Genomic DNA, 16154 nt, shown 5'->3' with positions numbered 1-16154 from the left:
TTATGTGGTGCTGAGGATTGAACCCAGTGCCTCATATATGTGAGGCAAGCACTCCACCACTGAGCTATAATCCAAGCCCCTTAAAAACCTAATTTGTTCACCATTTATTTCAGTTGGAAATTTGCATTACTTGCTTATAGAATTGTTAATATACAGATGTTTATGACTTTTCCTTATCATCAATTTTATTTTATTCCATTCCCCCATCTCATGCGTATAAATATGTTCATATTCTTATATGTATGTTCTCTTACTCGCTTGAAGCTTTCCCTCATTGCCAGTACTGTTGCTGAAATTTTGTTAGAATAAGTATTTCCCACATGGTGATTCTACTGGTTCTTTCAAGTGGCTGAGGAACTAATTTCACTGGTAAAGTCATTCAGGAAATTCAATGCTATGCTTTGTACATAAATGAATATACCACACTGAATTTCACCTTTATGTAGATCTATAAAGAACTATTTTTTTTGAGAGAGAGAGAGAGAGAGAGAGAGAGAGAGAGAGAGAAAATTTTTTTTAGTTTTCGGTGGACATAACATCTTTATTTTATTTTTATGAGGTGCCGAGGATCGAACCCAGCGCCCCGCACATACCAGGCGAGCGCGCTACTGCTTGAGCCACATCCCCAGCCCAAGAACTATTTTTTTAAAAGAGCTATAAACAGAAGGAAGACCAACAGAGTAGAGGAAGGGGAACAGGGGAGAGAGAAGGGGAGGGAAAGGGGAAATACTGGGCAATGAAATGAAGTAAGTTGTATTCTATGCTTATATGATTGTGTCAAAATAAACCCCAATATTATGTATAACTAAATGAAGTAATAAAAATATTAAAAAGTAAATCCAAGTAAGTACTTCCTTTATACCCCAAATTACATAGTCCCGATCATCCCTGGTCATCTGAAATAATCACCTAATGGACTATTAAAAATTACTAAACTGATGAAGACTCAGTGTTCCATTAGCCTAAGGTTTAGCACTGATTGTCTTGTGGTTCTTTCCTGCTGGTGCATACCAAATGTCCCCATATGAAATAATAACTGGTCCATCCATGAGAAATCCCTATTCTGCCTGGTCTCTCAAAGATTTTTTTCCTTAGGGTACCAGGGATTGAACCCAGGGGCACTTGATCACTGAGCCACATCCCCAGCCCTATTTTGTATTTTAGAGACAGAGTCTCACTGCGTTGCTTAGTGCCTTGCTTTTGCTGGGATGGCTTTGAACTTGCGATTCTCCTGCCTCAGCCTCCTAAACTGCTGGGATTACAGGCATGCACCACTGAGCCCAGCCTCAAAAGATTTTAACTTCATAAATTCAGACATCCTTGTTATGTTTTGGATGTGAGGTGTCCCCCAAAAGTTCATGTGTGAGACAATGCAAAGTTTAGAGGAGAAATGATTGGGTTATGACCTTAACCTAATCATTGAATTAATCCCTGATGGATTAACTGAGTGGTAATTAACTGAGGCAGGTGGGGTGTAGTGAGAGGAGGTCATTATTGGGGGCATGCCTTTGGGGTATATATTCTGTATCTGGTAAGTGGAGTCTCTCTGCTTCCTGATCATGTCAGCTGCCTCCCTCTGCCACACTCTTCTGCCATGATGTTTTGCCTCACTTTGAGCCCTGAGGAATGGAGCCTACTGTCTGTGGACTGAGACCTCTGAAACTGTGAAACTTTTCCTCCCCTACAATTGTTCTGGTTAGTCATTTAGTCACAGCAGCAAAAAAGCTGACTAAAACAATCCTAAAATACTGACAAGGATTTTTCCTGTCCTCCAAGCACTTTCCCTCACAATTCTGTACGTTCTCACTCTGTCTCTCTGTCCTTTGTGGAATCCCAGGTGAATTAAGCCTCATCCACTAGGAAAGTAACCCAGTGACTTTCCTGCTGGTGCTAGACAGACTGGGTATGAGGGACTGCTTGTTATTTATGACTATTAGCTGTAAGTGGTCCTTGCTCCCCTAGCCCAGACTCTAAATGCTGCCCATCAGGTGGCATATCATCATTTACACTTCCTGATGAACCCAGTATGCTGAGATCCAAGGCCATTGACCAGATCCAAATACTAGAAATACGAAACCCTTTGCGTCTGGAAAGGGGACTTTTCCACAATCACACCCGTGTGCTTCAGAATTTGGACCACTAAGTGGGAAAGAGGGCAGAGTGCTGGTGCCTACCTGAGAAACACAGCACAGTGTGCTGGGGTAATCCTTGGCTCAGTATCTCCATGGACTAGGTACTTGTTCAGTATGCTCTAGGCAGCACAGTGGCAGGTTGTCCATCACCTGAGCCAAGATTAATCACATACTCCACTAAGTCAAATGAGTCCAAACGTGGCTCTGTGAATAAACACTCCTTTCTCCCTCACTGCTCCCCCAAGTCTTATTCATTGCTCAATTCTGGGTCCATTGTATTTATTTTACAGTTCTGTCTGTGTCTTCACAACCATTTCCCTAGTCCTTTAACCATCTTCACTTCCATGGAGGAGTGACTTTTCCCTTCCTCCACTCTGCCCATCTTCAGTCTACACTTTTCACTACTGCCACAGAGACCACTCCAAAGCACAAATCTGACCATATCACTACCCTGCTTCAACCCTTCCTGGATATTCCTTTTCCTTCAGAGAAACTCTAAAGTCCTCATTATGGCATACAGATGACTGTGCCCATCTGTGTTGGGGGGTCTTCTCCACAACTACCCCTGGGTTTGATGATTCTCAAAATTTCAGGTCCCCAGAGGTAATCAGGAGTTTAGCATCAACCATATTCTTTGTACAATATAGGTGCAGTCTGCCTTAATTCTTCTCATTTAGGGAAATGTTTATATTAATATAGATAACTGTTTATCTTGCAAGTTCCCAGAGGCCAGTTAAGGGCCAATCTGTCCTTCCAAGTCTAGCATTCTCAGGCCTTCCATGGTAACATAGTTCCTGTGCATTGTTTGTCCAACATCAACTCCTCCACTCCTTATCACCATAAAATGTAGCCCTATCAAATCTCAGGGTACTCCCAAAGCATACCACAATTTTACCTATCATCATTTTAGCACAAGATAATCTCTATATCTCCTGGAGCTCTCCTTCATCATCTAGCAAAGTACATCTTCAAAATGATCTTCTGTCACTTTGGTATAATCTTCCCTGATTCCACATGGTTGGATAACTCAAGTGCTCCTTCTGTATGTTCCCATGGTATCTCACCATACCCTCAGGGCAGCCAAATTGGGTGGGCTTATTTCAGGGTACATAGTACACCAGTAAGTTAGACCAACCTGGCTTGCTTTCTATGACTGCACTTTTCCTAATTATTCCATTTATCCAAAATTTTCCTTCAAGTACTACTCCACAGCTCCTCTTCCTCCCCCAGACTCTTCAATATTATTTTCTAGAATTCTGGCCTTTCTGCCTTTGCTTCTCTCTTCTTTTTACCTGTTTTCATTTTTATACTTGGTTAGGGTTTTAGGAGACCAATAATTAATAGCCCCTGCTTTCTTTTCTTTTTAAGACAGAAAAGCAGAAAATAGATACAAATATCCACTGACAAAGCAGGTGGTTTGGATGTACATCCTATAAGGAAGGCTCCCTCTGCATTCAAACCACATGAGCTTACCTACCCAGTCAAGGGCTTGTGGGACAACTGGCCATGGGAACTTGTGGACAGGAGCAGAGAATGCTGTGTACACACTGGCTTCCAAAGACATTCTCCAAGTGACCTTACTCACTCCCTTCAGTTATTTCCTGTAAGCTGACAACTCTCAACTCTGTAGCCCCTTGTCAGATGTTCACTCAACTCCAAACCTGTTTAATCAATAGTCTACTTGTCATGGACCCCTGGATCCTCTACAGGCACTTCAAATTGAACATGGTTCGATGACCATATCATATCTGCATAGCTATCCCTCCAATCTCCTCAACCTTAGCTCATTCCTGTCATCATTTACTTAGTCACCTGGCCATACAATATGGGCACCAGCCTTAGCTTCCATTTCTCCCTCACCATTACCTTTAATAATTCAACGACACTGAGGCCTTGTCACCTCTCCCTTGCCCTAAAAAGCCTCCTAATGGGCCTCTTGCCTTGTCCTGCTATGCCCTCCCACATAGCCTGATCCTCCCATAAGTCATCTGGCCATGGCATTCTCCTGCATGGAAACCATCAGTGGCTTCTGGGAACCTCAGGATGTGGCTTGCACTCCTCAACCCTCACAGCAGTTGCCTGCCCAGTCCACTGTTGATACTTCATGCCAGGCTACCAATTTACTCTTCTTCCCTGCAGCCACCCTGATTCCACATTCATTTCCTATAAACGTACCTTTCTCCAAGTATCTAGTTTCCTCTACCTGGAACGCCTTCTCTAGCACATGCATGAGGCAAAATCTTTGTTAGCCTTCAAAATTGAGCTCCAACCTCACCCCACCTGCAAAAAAAAATCTTTCCTGACATCACAACCACTTCCCCACAAAAAAAGACGAAAACTAGAACCAGTCACCTCATCCTTCATCTATGGGCTGCACTTTTTATATTACTTCCTAACTGCATAGAACACTAATCCATGGATGAAGCAATATAAGGTGATAGAAGTTCAAAAATGGTCAGTCTTTGAACTGGGTCCTTTCAGAACTTAGGGCCATGAAGTCAAAGATGCATTAGATAATTTTAAATGAGAAAACCTATTATCTAACAGGTGAGCGTGGACCTAAAATTATCCTCCTCCTGTCTAACTAATTATGGAACCACCATGATATAAAAAGGCCCAAAACCATGAGGGTGGAGAATATTTTTATTTTTTCCCTGCAAAAGGAGGCACAGACACCAGCTGTACCCCACAGCAGATTCCTTGCTTGAATCCACCATCTTCTGTCTCAGGGGACAGTGGGAGTGTTGGCTCATTTCTAGCATTTCAATCTTGTGTAAGAAACCATTTGCTAAGATCTGCAGAAGTGGCTAGTGCTTCTGTTTGCATTCCCATAAATCACTGAGCAACACATACTATATTCAATGATCTGTGAAGGTGTTCATAGATGTACAGGACAATGCGGCATTGGCAAAGGCAGGCTCTATGCCTTCTGCAGGGTTTTGACTTGAAAACTCCCCACCTAAACCACATGGTCACCTCCAGTGTTGATCACACTTGCCCTCTTACTCATACACAATGACATACAACAACTTACTGCCTGTTATATCTCCTGCCACTCACTCTCCCCCGCCTGTTCACATTTGCTCCTTTCCTCACTTTGACCTTCTCTCTGCTTCACCCTATTACTCTCCTATTTTTACTTTCTTTTGCTCTCCCTCTTTCACAGTCTGTGTCATTCATGCTTTATCATTCTCTGACAGCACAACTTTATGCATAAAAATGGCCTCTGCCCTACTGGAACCCCAACCTGGAGTGCACATGCACTGGGAAATTAGCCTTCTTATACTTGAGGACAGACATCTCCACCTATCACAGCACTATCACATTTCCTCAAATCACAGAAAGTCCACTAATACTGCCCAGGGAATCACTACCATGATTCCACTTACAGAGCAGGAGTGCAAGTACCTGACTGTGTAATATGCCAGGCATCCGCATGGAGTGGAGGAAGTGGTTCCCACAGGTGTCTTGCTGCCCCCTATAAAGCCCTGGCTGCAGCCAGCAGGAGCCCAGTGGAGTTTAGACCTTACCTGCTGGCAGAGTTCTCCAGTTCAACAAGCTGCTCAGGTGCAGCAGGGGTGTTCTGCCACTCTGGGATGCTGAGATCTACAGGTTGTGGAGTGGGTGCAGCTGGGTCTCCTTGGCCAACCCCCAGGACTTCAGGCGTCTCCTGCGAGACCTCACAGACTTTAGTGGCTACATTCTTCTCTTCATAAGCCGCTGAGATGCTGAGGAAGAATGAACACACTATGAAGGGAGTGCTCACCCTCTGCACGCTGGCTGTCACGTCTGCTGGGCATGGAGGGGCTCATGTCCTTGAGAGTAGAACACAGAGGAGCCAGAAAAAAACCCATCTTGAGGGAGTGGGTGGCATCCTCCTCCACAGGACCTCAGCACCCCTGCTTCCTTGTCACTAAAAGTCAGCCTCCAATGTATAATAAATAAAGCCAATCCTGCAACAGGGGGTTGTCTCGCCAGATGTCCCAGGCAGCAGATTTTGAGGGGCAGGTAAAAAAATGGAAAAAGTGAGCCGAGGCTCCACTTGCACACTCCTTCCATCACCATTCCTGCCCCAAGGTGCAAGGTACTGCTTCCAGGAACTATTCGGCCAGGGGCAAAAACAGCATTGGGTAACTCACAGCATGAGCCCAGCATTCAAATATTCAGCATCACCTGAATTTTGGGTCACCCTAAATACAACTTTTACGTATCAGCAGTCTGCTTCCAATACCTGCTAGGGGAAACCCCAAGATAGGGACACACTACCAATTTACACCATCCCTGGGACTCTTTATTTATGGACATTAATTCTATAAAATCAGGCTCTGCAAATTCAAGCTGGAATACCAATGGGAGTGATGGATATGGTTTTCAGGGAACATACCTTGAAAATAATGCAATTCTTAAAACTTATGTGGAAAGTTACAAAAATTTCCCAATAGGGACATAAAATCAATTTCCACCTCCAGCTGCACTAAGCAGTGTAGATCCTTTGTAGAACTAGTATGGTGATAGAGGCTGTCCTCACCAAGTTGGTAAATGGAGCCAAGATTCTCCACAAAGAGTAATTTTGGTTCCAATGCAACAAAGGAACAAATGGAAGAATAAGCCTTCATCCTAGGCCTTGGTAGCAGGGTCTCTATGATTTTAACAGATGTACCTCATATAGGTTGTGAAATGGAAATCTTGGTTGAATACTCCCAGGAAGACTTGTTGAGAAATGTAACATCATAGATCCAGTTGCATAATACATAAACGACCAATTCCTAAAACAACCAAAGTCTTTATAGAAAAGACAATGTCCTTTTCCACTCTTGTAAGACCTCCACTAGAATCCTCCACTGGTTGACAGCAGTAAGTGAATGTTCCTAAAATTACCCTGCTCTTCATGTAGGAAAAACATAAATTTGAAAAGCCCACACTTAAGCAATAACAAAGAGGAAAACAGCATCTGTTTTAGTTGTAAAGTCTGATATCAAAATTTCAGAAGGAAGGAGATGAGATACAATGTCTTGTGAAATGAAATCAGGCCAATAAAGCTGGTCAAGTGAAAAAGAGAACAGCTTTCCCAGGACCCTTGAATAGTTTTGGCTGAAGGAGCTATCCCCTGAAGGTACTTCATTTGGCTTGAAGGTTTTATCAGATAACCAGCATCTGACATTTATCCAGTAGTTTATGCCAAGAAATGTAACATCTATAAAATATTTTGTGCCAAGAAATCTTACGTGTTTTACATATACACTCATTTAACCTTCACAACAACCCTATATAGTAAAAGTTATTACTATTACTATTCTACACTTAAGGAAACTGAGGCCCAGAGATGAGTGATACACCCAAGGTCACAGAGCTAGTGACAGCTGTGATTTAAACTCAAGCACCAGAGTCCATGCTGTCAACCTATTGTACTATACTGATTCTCCCTATATGTGTGATGGAGCAGAACCAAGTTGGGATAGGGTAAAGTTCCTAAAGTTTGGGATAACTTTGTTGAAATAACTTTGTGCTTCATCATCAAATTCAAAGGGAACTATGTCCATAACCACTGAGAGGCACAGGCATTGTTTTGTGGAACTTACTAGGTTCATAGAAAGACTAGGGTGAGAGCTCTCAGCGGGGCACGGGCTTGCTTGGTTTGAATCTCCCGCAGGCAACGCTAACCACTGAGGGGCACAGCGTACCCAAGCCGGTGACCCCGCCCCAGGGCTCTGGTGGCTGGACGGACGCCCCGCCCCGCCGCCCCCTGCCCTCCGCAGCCCACTGTCCAGTGTCCGGAGGCGACGGTCCCCTGCGCCCCCCAGCCGTGCACACGCGGCCACCCCAAGACCAGCCTGCTGAGGCCACCTCTACCCGCGGTGCCTTGGGGTGGGGGAAGGGCGGACACAGCCCCAGCCGGACGACCAGGCCCATCCGCGATCCTCGCACGCCACCTCGCGGCCAGCAAGGGAGCGGCCTCGGGACCAGTCCCGCCGAGGCCCGCCTCGCCCTGGCGGCCATTTCGCTCGGCCCAGGGGCGCGCTTCCCGGCGGCCACCTCGGCTCCAGGCCGGAGGCTGCAGGAAATGGCGGCGTGCGCAGGCGCACTCGCCATGGTCCTATGCTGCCCGACCGCGAGCGCCGAGGTGCCCCGGCGCGCGCATGCGCTGGCACACTCTTATTGCGGCTTCACGCTCCACGCGGCGCAGGCGCCAGAGGCCCGTTCGCCCACGCGCAGGCGCCCGGCTTCAGCGTCCGCTGATCTGGTCTGGGAGTCGGTAGCCTGAGCGGGCCTCTGTACTCCTCCTAAGGTTCTGTTCCCAAAGACGCCATGACGCACCAGAACAGGGTCGTCAAGCTCAGCGGTATTAACGTTTGGGCCGGATAATTCTGCTCTGTGCGTTGCGGGCTTGGGCGCTGTACTGTGCCCTGTAGGGTGTTTAGCAACGCTACCTGGTCTGTGCCCTTTAGAACCCAGTACCTAGTACCACCCAGCCTCAATCGTGGCAGCCAAACAGGAGTCGGAAGGTCTGGGGATGCCCCTCCTTCTGAACCACTAAGCCCGCAGGCCCTGCCGGAAGAATGCTTCTTCACCAAGACTGAAGAAGACAATAAACACAGGAAGGGCTGAGGCTTTTAAAAAGAGAACAGTTGGTGCTGGGGAGGACCTCACTGGTGGAGGCTTTCCTAGCATGCATGGGATCTTGGGTTCCATACTCTGTGTGAGAGAGAGAGAGAGAGAGAGAGAGAGAGAGAGAGAGAGAGAGAGAGACACACACGCACGCAATGGCAGAGGCTCACCCCAGAAAAACCACATCCAAACATACACCTGGAGCTCAGGAAGACCTTTGTTTTTAAACTCTTCCCAGGTAATGCTCAAATGCAACCAAAGTTGTGAAACATTCATCAACAAACTGTTGTGTTGACTTTGCAAATTTAAACATCAGAGGAAAGTACTTCTGACCCTAGGCTCTAGAGTTGGCCAGCTCTTGACTTTTATTTCCAGCTCTGCTCCTTACAGGAGTTTATCTCTTGGTTTCCTCCTCTGTCAACATAATCAGAAATCTGATGTTTTGCAGGGTTTGGAGAACATTAGATGAAACCACACAATGTGCTTTACACGTAAACAGCTGCAAGTTACTATTCTGGGTCGTGAGTATATGCTCCAAACATAATTCATAAATTTGTAGTTTTCTCCTGAAGTTTTTCTTTGAGCCTCCTCTTTGGGACTCAGTTCTGCCACTTGTAAGGCCTTGGATAAGACATTTAACCTTTCTATGCTTGTTTCCCCATCTTATCCATCTCATGTAAGTGTGAGCATACCACACTGTAACTGTCAGTACTGTTCTCACCCTCATTGTTAATTGTCAGTGGAATTTTAAACAGAAAAAAGGCACACAAAGCTTCATACTTTAGAGATCTGCTGCACACCCCCCCTTCTTGTTTAAGTTTAAAAGCAACTGCAATGCAATACGAAAATGTAAATGTGCATTCATTGTTAAACACCTAGATCACACAAGGCTCCTCTTTGACTTAAAACTTGAAAGAAGAGTATATCTCCTTATTATAGTTAATCAAGGCCCTATCCATCTGTAGTCCCCACCACTGCTTTGGCTCCACTCTAGACTTTGGAACATGGTAAGCACATTCCCACCACTATGTTATCAGGTTTGCAGTTCTTCATCTGCAGCTCCTGTCTCCCCTCTATAGGGTTGGTTCCCTTGTCTTTGTGTGCCTGAATTTCCACCCTCCACCCACCTATGTACTAGCTCTCCTCAATGCCACCTCTTTCTATCTCAGCACCTTGGGTGTTTTCTTCAGAGCACTGACCTTCCCATGGGGCATGGAGACCTAGGTTCTGAGTCCTTGCTGTTCACTAAAACCTTGTGAGACTAGGGAGTACTGTATGAAACACCATGAATACATGGCTGTGCACACAGTTGGTGTCCCAAATTTAAGTTGCTGTTGCATGGAACAAAAGGCCAATCAGCCCTCCTACTTAAGCAAGCTTCCTCTTCCACCACTCCCCCATACAGTCTCATCATTGGCCACATTTAGCTCTGTGCAGTGCCAGGTTCTTTTGAGCACTTTGTATATCCTATTCCCTCGGCTTGAGGACTCCTACACCTTTCAAGATACAACTCAGAAACCACATCCCCATGAAGCTGTACCAAGGCCCACTTTTCCCTGCTCTAGCATGATGTGTTCTTCTAATGTGGGCCAGGCTTTGTTCTCACCCACACACAGCCTAAGAGTCCTTGAAAGCAGAGACATTCTGATTTGTGTGGGTGCTCCAACCTGCATCAAAGGGTAGGTACCATCCCAGTGGTTGATGACTGGAAGAGTGATCCTTCCTGATTATAGAGTACCTCTACTACCAGGCTAGAAGAGACAGGGCTTAGCAAAAAGCTCTGACCCCAGAGGCAGAAACCAGATGGTCCAAGCTGGGACTTTTGTCCTTGCCATGTGCCTTGGGCCAGCTCACAAGCCTAGATGGCTTTGGCTTCCTAACCAAAGGATACTCGAGCTACCTCTCTCTACCCCAGAAACTTACCACTGTCTACTAATACCTTACCCCTTAGGGTCTGTCTTTGTTTCTTCCAGGACTGCTGTGCTGTCACTCTTCCTATCATCCAGGACAGCAGAGGCCAAAGTGGTACTGGAGCTGAGGGAAGGAAGCACATGGTCCTGCTGAAGCTCAGATCAAAGGAAGCTGGGGGCCCAGATCTTCCCATTTCCCAGATACCTTCTAACAGGAAAAGGAAACTGTCTGCCAGTAAAGGCTGGCCTCTCAGTTATGTCCCTGGAAACATTTGTCCTTCCCAACCACACGCTATGTGCTCCTGGGACTGAAGCCTCTAGTGCTAGCTGATTGTCCCTGAGATTCTTCTTCCTGATTCCTGCTTGCTGGATCAGTTAGCAGACCCTAGAGGAGAGGTGCACTGAGACCTCTTATCAGGATCTGTTTCTAAGCTGGGCTTTCTGATGCCCTCCATTCTGTCTCTGGTCCCCTGCCACCTCAGGGCCCATAAAGTTTGGTGCTGAAATGTCTGGGCCAACAGACTTACCTCTGTTTCTCTTCTCCCACTGTCCCCAGTGAGTGTGTACAGCTCCAAGTTGGGCCCTTATTTTATTTTAGTTTTTAGTTTTAGGTGGACACAATATCTTTATTTTTATTTTTATGTGGTGCTGAAAATTGAACCCAGTGCCTCACGCATGCCAGGCAAGCGCACTACCACTTGAGCCACATCCCCAGCCCCTGGCCCCTTCTTTTGACACCTTGTCCTGTGACACTTGATGTAAGGTGACATGGATCTGAGAAGTTTGAGGGGATCTTAGGGCACTGGAACTTAGGTTAGGCTCTGAGTACTGTGTCTGGCAATAGGACTGGTCACTGAGGAATTCACCACACCCTTACCTGATAGCCACTGGTCCAGGCTTGCAGGAATGAGAGTTGGCATCATGCACATCTTGATCGTCCAGAAAAGGGGTGAAGGTAGCAGCAGAGCCCTCCCTGTGGAAGGAGGTCATGCCTGGTCCAGGTTCAGGACCCCAACAGATGATGGGGAGTGTGGAATTGCTCAAATGGATGCTTAGGTGTCAATATTAGCTTATATCCCAAGGCAGCTGGACAGGCATGACAATTACCTGACCTCTTTGGGCCTTAGTTTTATCATTGGTGAAATAGGGATGATAATCCTATCTGCCTCATAGATGTTCTTAGAAGAGTAAGTGAATTCACATTCACATAATAATACCTGGGCCATAACACACGCTAACACATTTCTGTTCTTACTGGGTCTTGGGGCTGCTTATAAAAAGCAGCCCATCTGTATCCACCCAGTTGATGGAGATTTAGTGGCTCTCCTTTACCCAGGCTTCCCAGTGTTAAGCCACATTCTCTGTCTCCATAAAATGGGAGAAAAGATATTCATAGGTCACCCCATTACCCACACAAGCTCGAAACCTCCATTTGGGTAATATAATGAGTCCTTCATGTTTGTTCCCAAGCCTGTTTATGCCAATTGCACTTGCAACCACAATCACCAAATTCAGTTGTTGAGTAAACTCATGAAAATGAATGGAAACGAAGGGTAGTTCCAAGAGAAACAACCTGTACTTTGGAAAGATAGTAAAGGAGTTTTCTAAAAATCAATGTCAAACCAAGTACAAATAAGCAGCTATAAAAGACTGGGCTAAATATCCTAAAAAATCTAGGAGATTCTTCAGAATACTTTGCAAATTACCTTGAAGTTTAGCTTTATTTATTTTTATTTTTATTTTTTCATACTGGGGATTGAACCCAGGGGTGCTTTATCAGTGAGCCACATCCTCAGCCCTTTTTATTTTTTATTGTGAGATAGGTCCTGGCTGTTTCCCAGGATGGCCCCCAATTTGTGATCCCCCTGCCCCAGCCTCCTGAGTTGCTAGGATTACAGGCTTGTACCACCATACCCTGCTGAGGTTTTTCTTACTTTAAAGAAACTAGAAAGCAAAGACTTCCTTTTATGAAGATACATAAGCAGGAAGGATGATACAGATGGATATTCAAAGACAAAGCAACCCAGAACCAGACTCAATCACACTGGAGCAGAAATCTTCTATGGTTGCCAACAGAGCAAATTAGTGTGTGCCACTGTGGGAGAGGGCAGGAGGCAATGCTGATGGGGGCCAAAGTTCCTGCTGCCATGCAGGTCCCTCTGGACCAGGAAAAGGGGTTTGGACTTTATTCCAAGGGAAGTGGGGAGCCACTGGGAGGTTGAAGCAGGGGGAAAATGTGATCTGATTTAGTTTTTCAGAAGATCTTTCTGCTGCCTTTGCAGATAGCAAAAAGATGCAAGCTGCTTAGGCAGGGCTGTAGCAGTTTTTCCCATTAGTGGTAGTTCAAATAACTGAGTCCCCAGCACAGTGGCCTTTCCTGAACCTCCTCAGAGACAGTGGTTTCAGAGGTTGGGCTTACTGTGTTATTCCTACATTGGCTTGTGCTCCTGGACCTGGCTAGTAACCCATTGAAACTAGTAAAGTTAGAGGAAGGGGCCTTTGGTGGGCTTATGGAAGTAGGGGCAACTGGGAGGGGTTTGGGGAAGGCAATCAGCAGGGCATCCTTCCCAAGACCCCTCCTGGCCAGATTTGCAGGAGAACACAGGCATCTTACAGTTGCAACTGTCTAGCATCAGTTCTGACCCATAAGGACTCTAGTACAGTTTGGAACTGAACTACTTGTGTCAACATCTACATTCCTAACCTTTGCCCCAAGGATGATTCATGCTTGGTTTGGAACCACCTGGGGACAGGTGGAACCTTGCCACTCCCCAAATCATCTGAGAAAGTGACTTCTGACTCCACCCAGGTCCAGCAACCCAAAACCAACCTGGACAACTTTGTCTCCTAGCTTGTCTCACCTGGGCTGCTGCTTTTCCTCTCATTGACCCCTCAGAGCAGAGTTGGCAAAGAAGGGGGGACTTTGGGGCTTCTTCCTCTTTGGGAAAGGGAGATGGTAGGATCAAAAGGCCTCCTAGTTGGTCCTCACAGCTCAGCCAAGAAGTAATAAGGCATGGATTCATCCATCATTTGGTCACTCATTAATTAGTTTGTCCCTTCTGTATTCCCCACATGTTCATTCCACCTGCCCAGGGCCAGTCCTGGTGAGGGCTGGACCTCCAACTGTGAGTGAGGCCTTGTGCTTGCTCTGGAGGAACTTGCAAGCCAGTGGAGGGAGTGGGCAGGAGAAGGAACAAGGCAGGAGCATAGGTAAATGAAAGGAAATATGTAAAATATGACGGCAAGGGATGTGATGAAGGGAGGGAGTATGGGTAAAGCAGCAGACAAGAGCTCCAGGAAGTGACCAGTGCCTCACCCCAGCAACCCAAGTAGTCTGGCAGCTTGAGTGTGGCCTGTCACCAGGGACACATGTCTCCTACAAGCACCTCACCCTCCTATTTCTGAGCTGATGTCTGCTCCAGCCAAGCCTTATGGTGGGGACCCCATGGCTCCTGATCCCACATTTCCATCATTCAATTGTGCACTTGATCTGTGATGGAAAGAGAAGTGTTTGCTAACTCTAACTGGGCTTTAATCTTATCGAACTCCAGTATCCTGAGAGTGGGTCTCAAGGACCAGAAACAGAACCTTGGTTGCCTCCCTGATCACAACAAAGAGAAGCCCACGCAGACTCTAACAGCAAAACTTCTCCAAAACTTGATGAGTATCAGTGGGGCCAAGAAACAGTAGAGACTCAGGAGGGCAACAGAGAGACTCAGCAGGCAGGCATGTTGGGGACTGATAGCCAGCAGACAAAGGACAAGGCATTCTGGGCTGCTAATAAGCCAAAAATGGCAGAAATAAGGCTACCCCAGCCATCCAGGACACCCTTCCCTTATTCCCATGGCTTAAAGTCTTAAGTAGGGGCTCCAGAGCTCCATAATGGGAAGGCAGATCTGTGGGTTCAAATCTGTTCCTGGCTACCAGACTCTGGCTAGCAAATGCCCAATCTACAGCCATTGCTCACCAGATCCATTCTCTCCTGGTCTGACTTGGAGGCTAGGTCTGCGGGATGTAGGATAAATAGGCACAACCATCTCCTCTAGATAACCACCCCCCACCCTCCCTTTGTACAACTTGGTGGCCTTGGTTTGAATGGATCATTCACAAGGCTGCTTTTTCCTGGAATAAAAGCATAGTGAGTATGGTGGCTTTAGATGAATTGAAGGAAATCAGTGAAGGTCAAGTGCTGGGATAGGGGTGGCCTAACCTAGAATTTGGTCCTGCTTTGCAACCAGTGACCTCAGGGATCTTGGCAGGGGTCTGCCCCTCTCCAGGCCTCATTCATTCATCCTTTCAACAGATAATCATTGAAGACCTGTACTATCCCAGGGGGACAGCAAGGATAGGCCAATCCTACTGCCAGCAACATCCACCAACCTTTACCTGGATGAAGATGTGGATTCCATATTCTGGGGATAAAGACTCTGCTCCCTGCCATGAGTTACCTTTCAGAATCTGTGCTGGGATCCTTGAAGGTCTCACCAGCCAAGTCTCTCTTGAGCTCTCTGAAGCAGGGGGACTCCTTGTCTTTGTGGTCTTGGAAAGACCTATGGGGGAACAGTTATAAATTAGCCACTTGTTATCTACCCACACTCTGGCGGGGACAGTTATCTCAACCCTTGGGCAATGCTGTCATCTATGCCCACTTTCTAGATGAGCAACCTGAGCCACAGAAATCCGAGTAACTTGCTCCAAATTCCACAGTAGAGGAACAGCTGGGAATTTGAGCCCAGGCAGTCTGATTTGAGAGTTCTGGATTATATTTCTTCACACTGTAAGCCTGATCCTAGCTTACTTACTCTCACTTTGTTCTCTTTTGAGTTCATTGAGGAGCCCCATGTTGTCAAATCCAATAGTCAGTCCCATCATTATCTCAGGCCACCACCAGTACTACTGACCCAGTGGGCCACTCCTACTTGCTTCCTCTACTCCCTTGGTCCTGTGACACCTTCTACCTCCCTTTATCTACTTCACCTTTATCTTCTATGTTTCACTTAAATGTTGGTGTCCCCAGTGTTCCTCCCCGCTTTGCATATTCTACCACCTACTGGGTTTCCTGCTCTCCTCACATGGCATAAACTGTCACCTTGATATAATGACCTCCAAAAGTCACCCAGGTAGATACATGGAGGACAGTCTGGGGATGGGACAGTAGGACATGGTGGCAGACAACTGGGCCAAAAATGGTGGAGGCCTGAGTCTAGGGGAGGGTAGTAGAAATGAAAATATCTCTAAAATAAAATGGACAGGGGAGTATATGGGGTTAGAGAGAGAGGAACCAAGAAGGAAAATAAAGGGATGTATAATTCCCTTTAGATTTATCTTGGTCATCACTTCTTCCAGGAAGATTTCCCTCAGCCCCTGCTGCTCTACAGATTAAGGGATTACCTCCTGTGTACACACCCACCTCTCTCCTCAGACCTTTGGCTTCACAAAAGACAGGGGCCCAGTCTTTCTGCTTAGATCTCTCTGAGCCTCCGCTTCAGCTTCCCTCTGGCCCAAC

General features: G+C 46.4%; 1 protein-coding gene across 2 annotated transcripts in view; it reads right to left on the bottom strand.

The window, feature by feature from the left end:
* Znf185 (zinc finger protein 185 with LIM domain) overlaps positions 1–16154 on the bottom strand; it is a 64199-nt gene that overhangs the window by 21543 nt on the left and 26502 nt on the right. Inside the window, exons 13-16 of one of the 2 annotated variants that reach the window (XM_071606400.1) lie at positions 15097–15198; positions 11526–11621; positions 10683–10772; positions 5663–5860 (exon numbers count right to left, since the gene is read on the bottom strand). In XM_071606400.1, the coding sequence (XP_071462501.1) occupies positions 5663–5860; positions 10683–10772; positions 11526–11621; positions 15097–15198 (486 nt within the window). The remainder of the gene's footprint in view (positions 1–5662; positions 5861–10682; positions 10773–11525; positions 11622–15096; positions 15199–16154) is intronic. The other variant, XM_071606401.1, reaches the window with a different exon arrangement.

This window comes from Marmota flaviventris, chromosome X (assembly GCF_047511675.1).
Source record: "Marmota flaviventris isolate mMarFla1 chromosome X, mMarFla1.hap1, whole genome shotgun sequence".
NCBI classification, from domain to species: Eukaryota; Metazoa; Chordata; class Mammalia; order Rodentia; family Sciuridae; genus Marmota; species Marmota flaviventris.
This window is presented reverse-complemented; position numbering and strand designations above follow the sequence as displayed.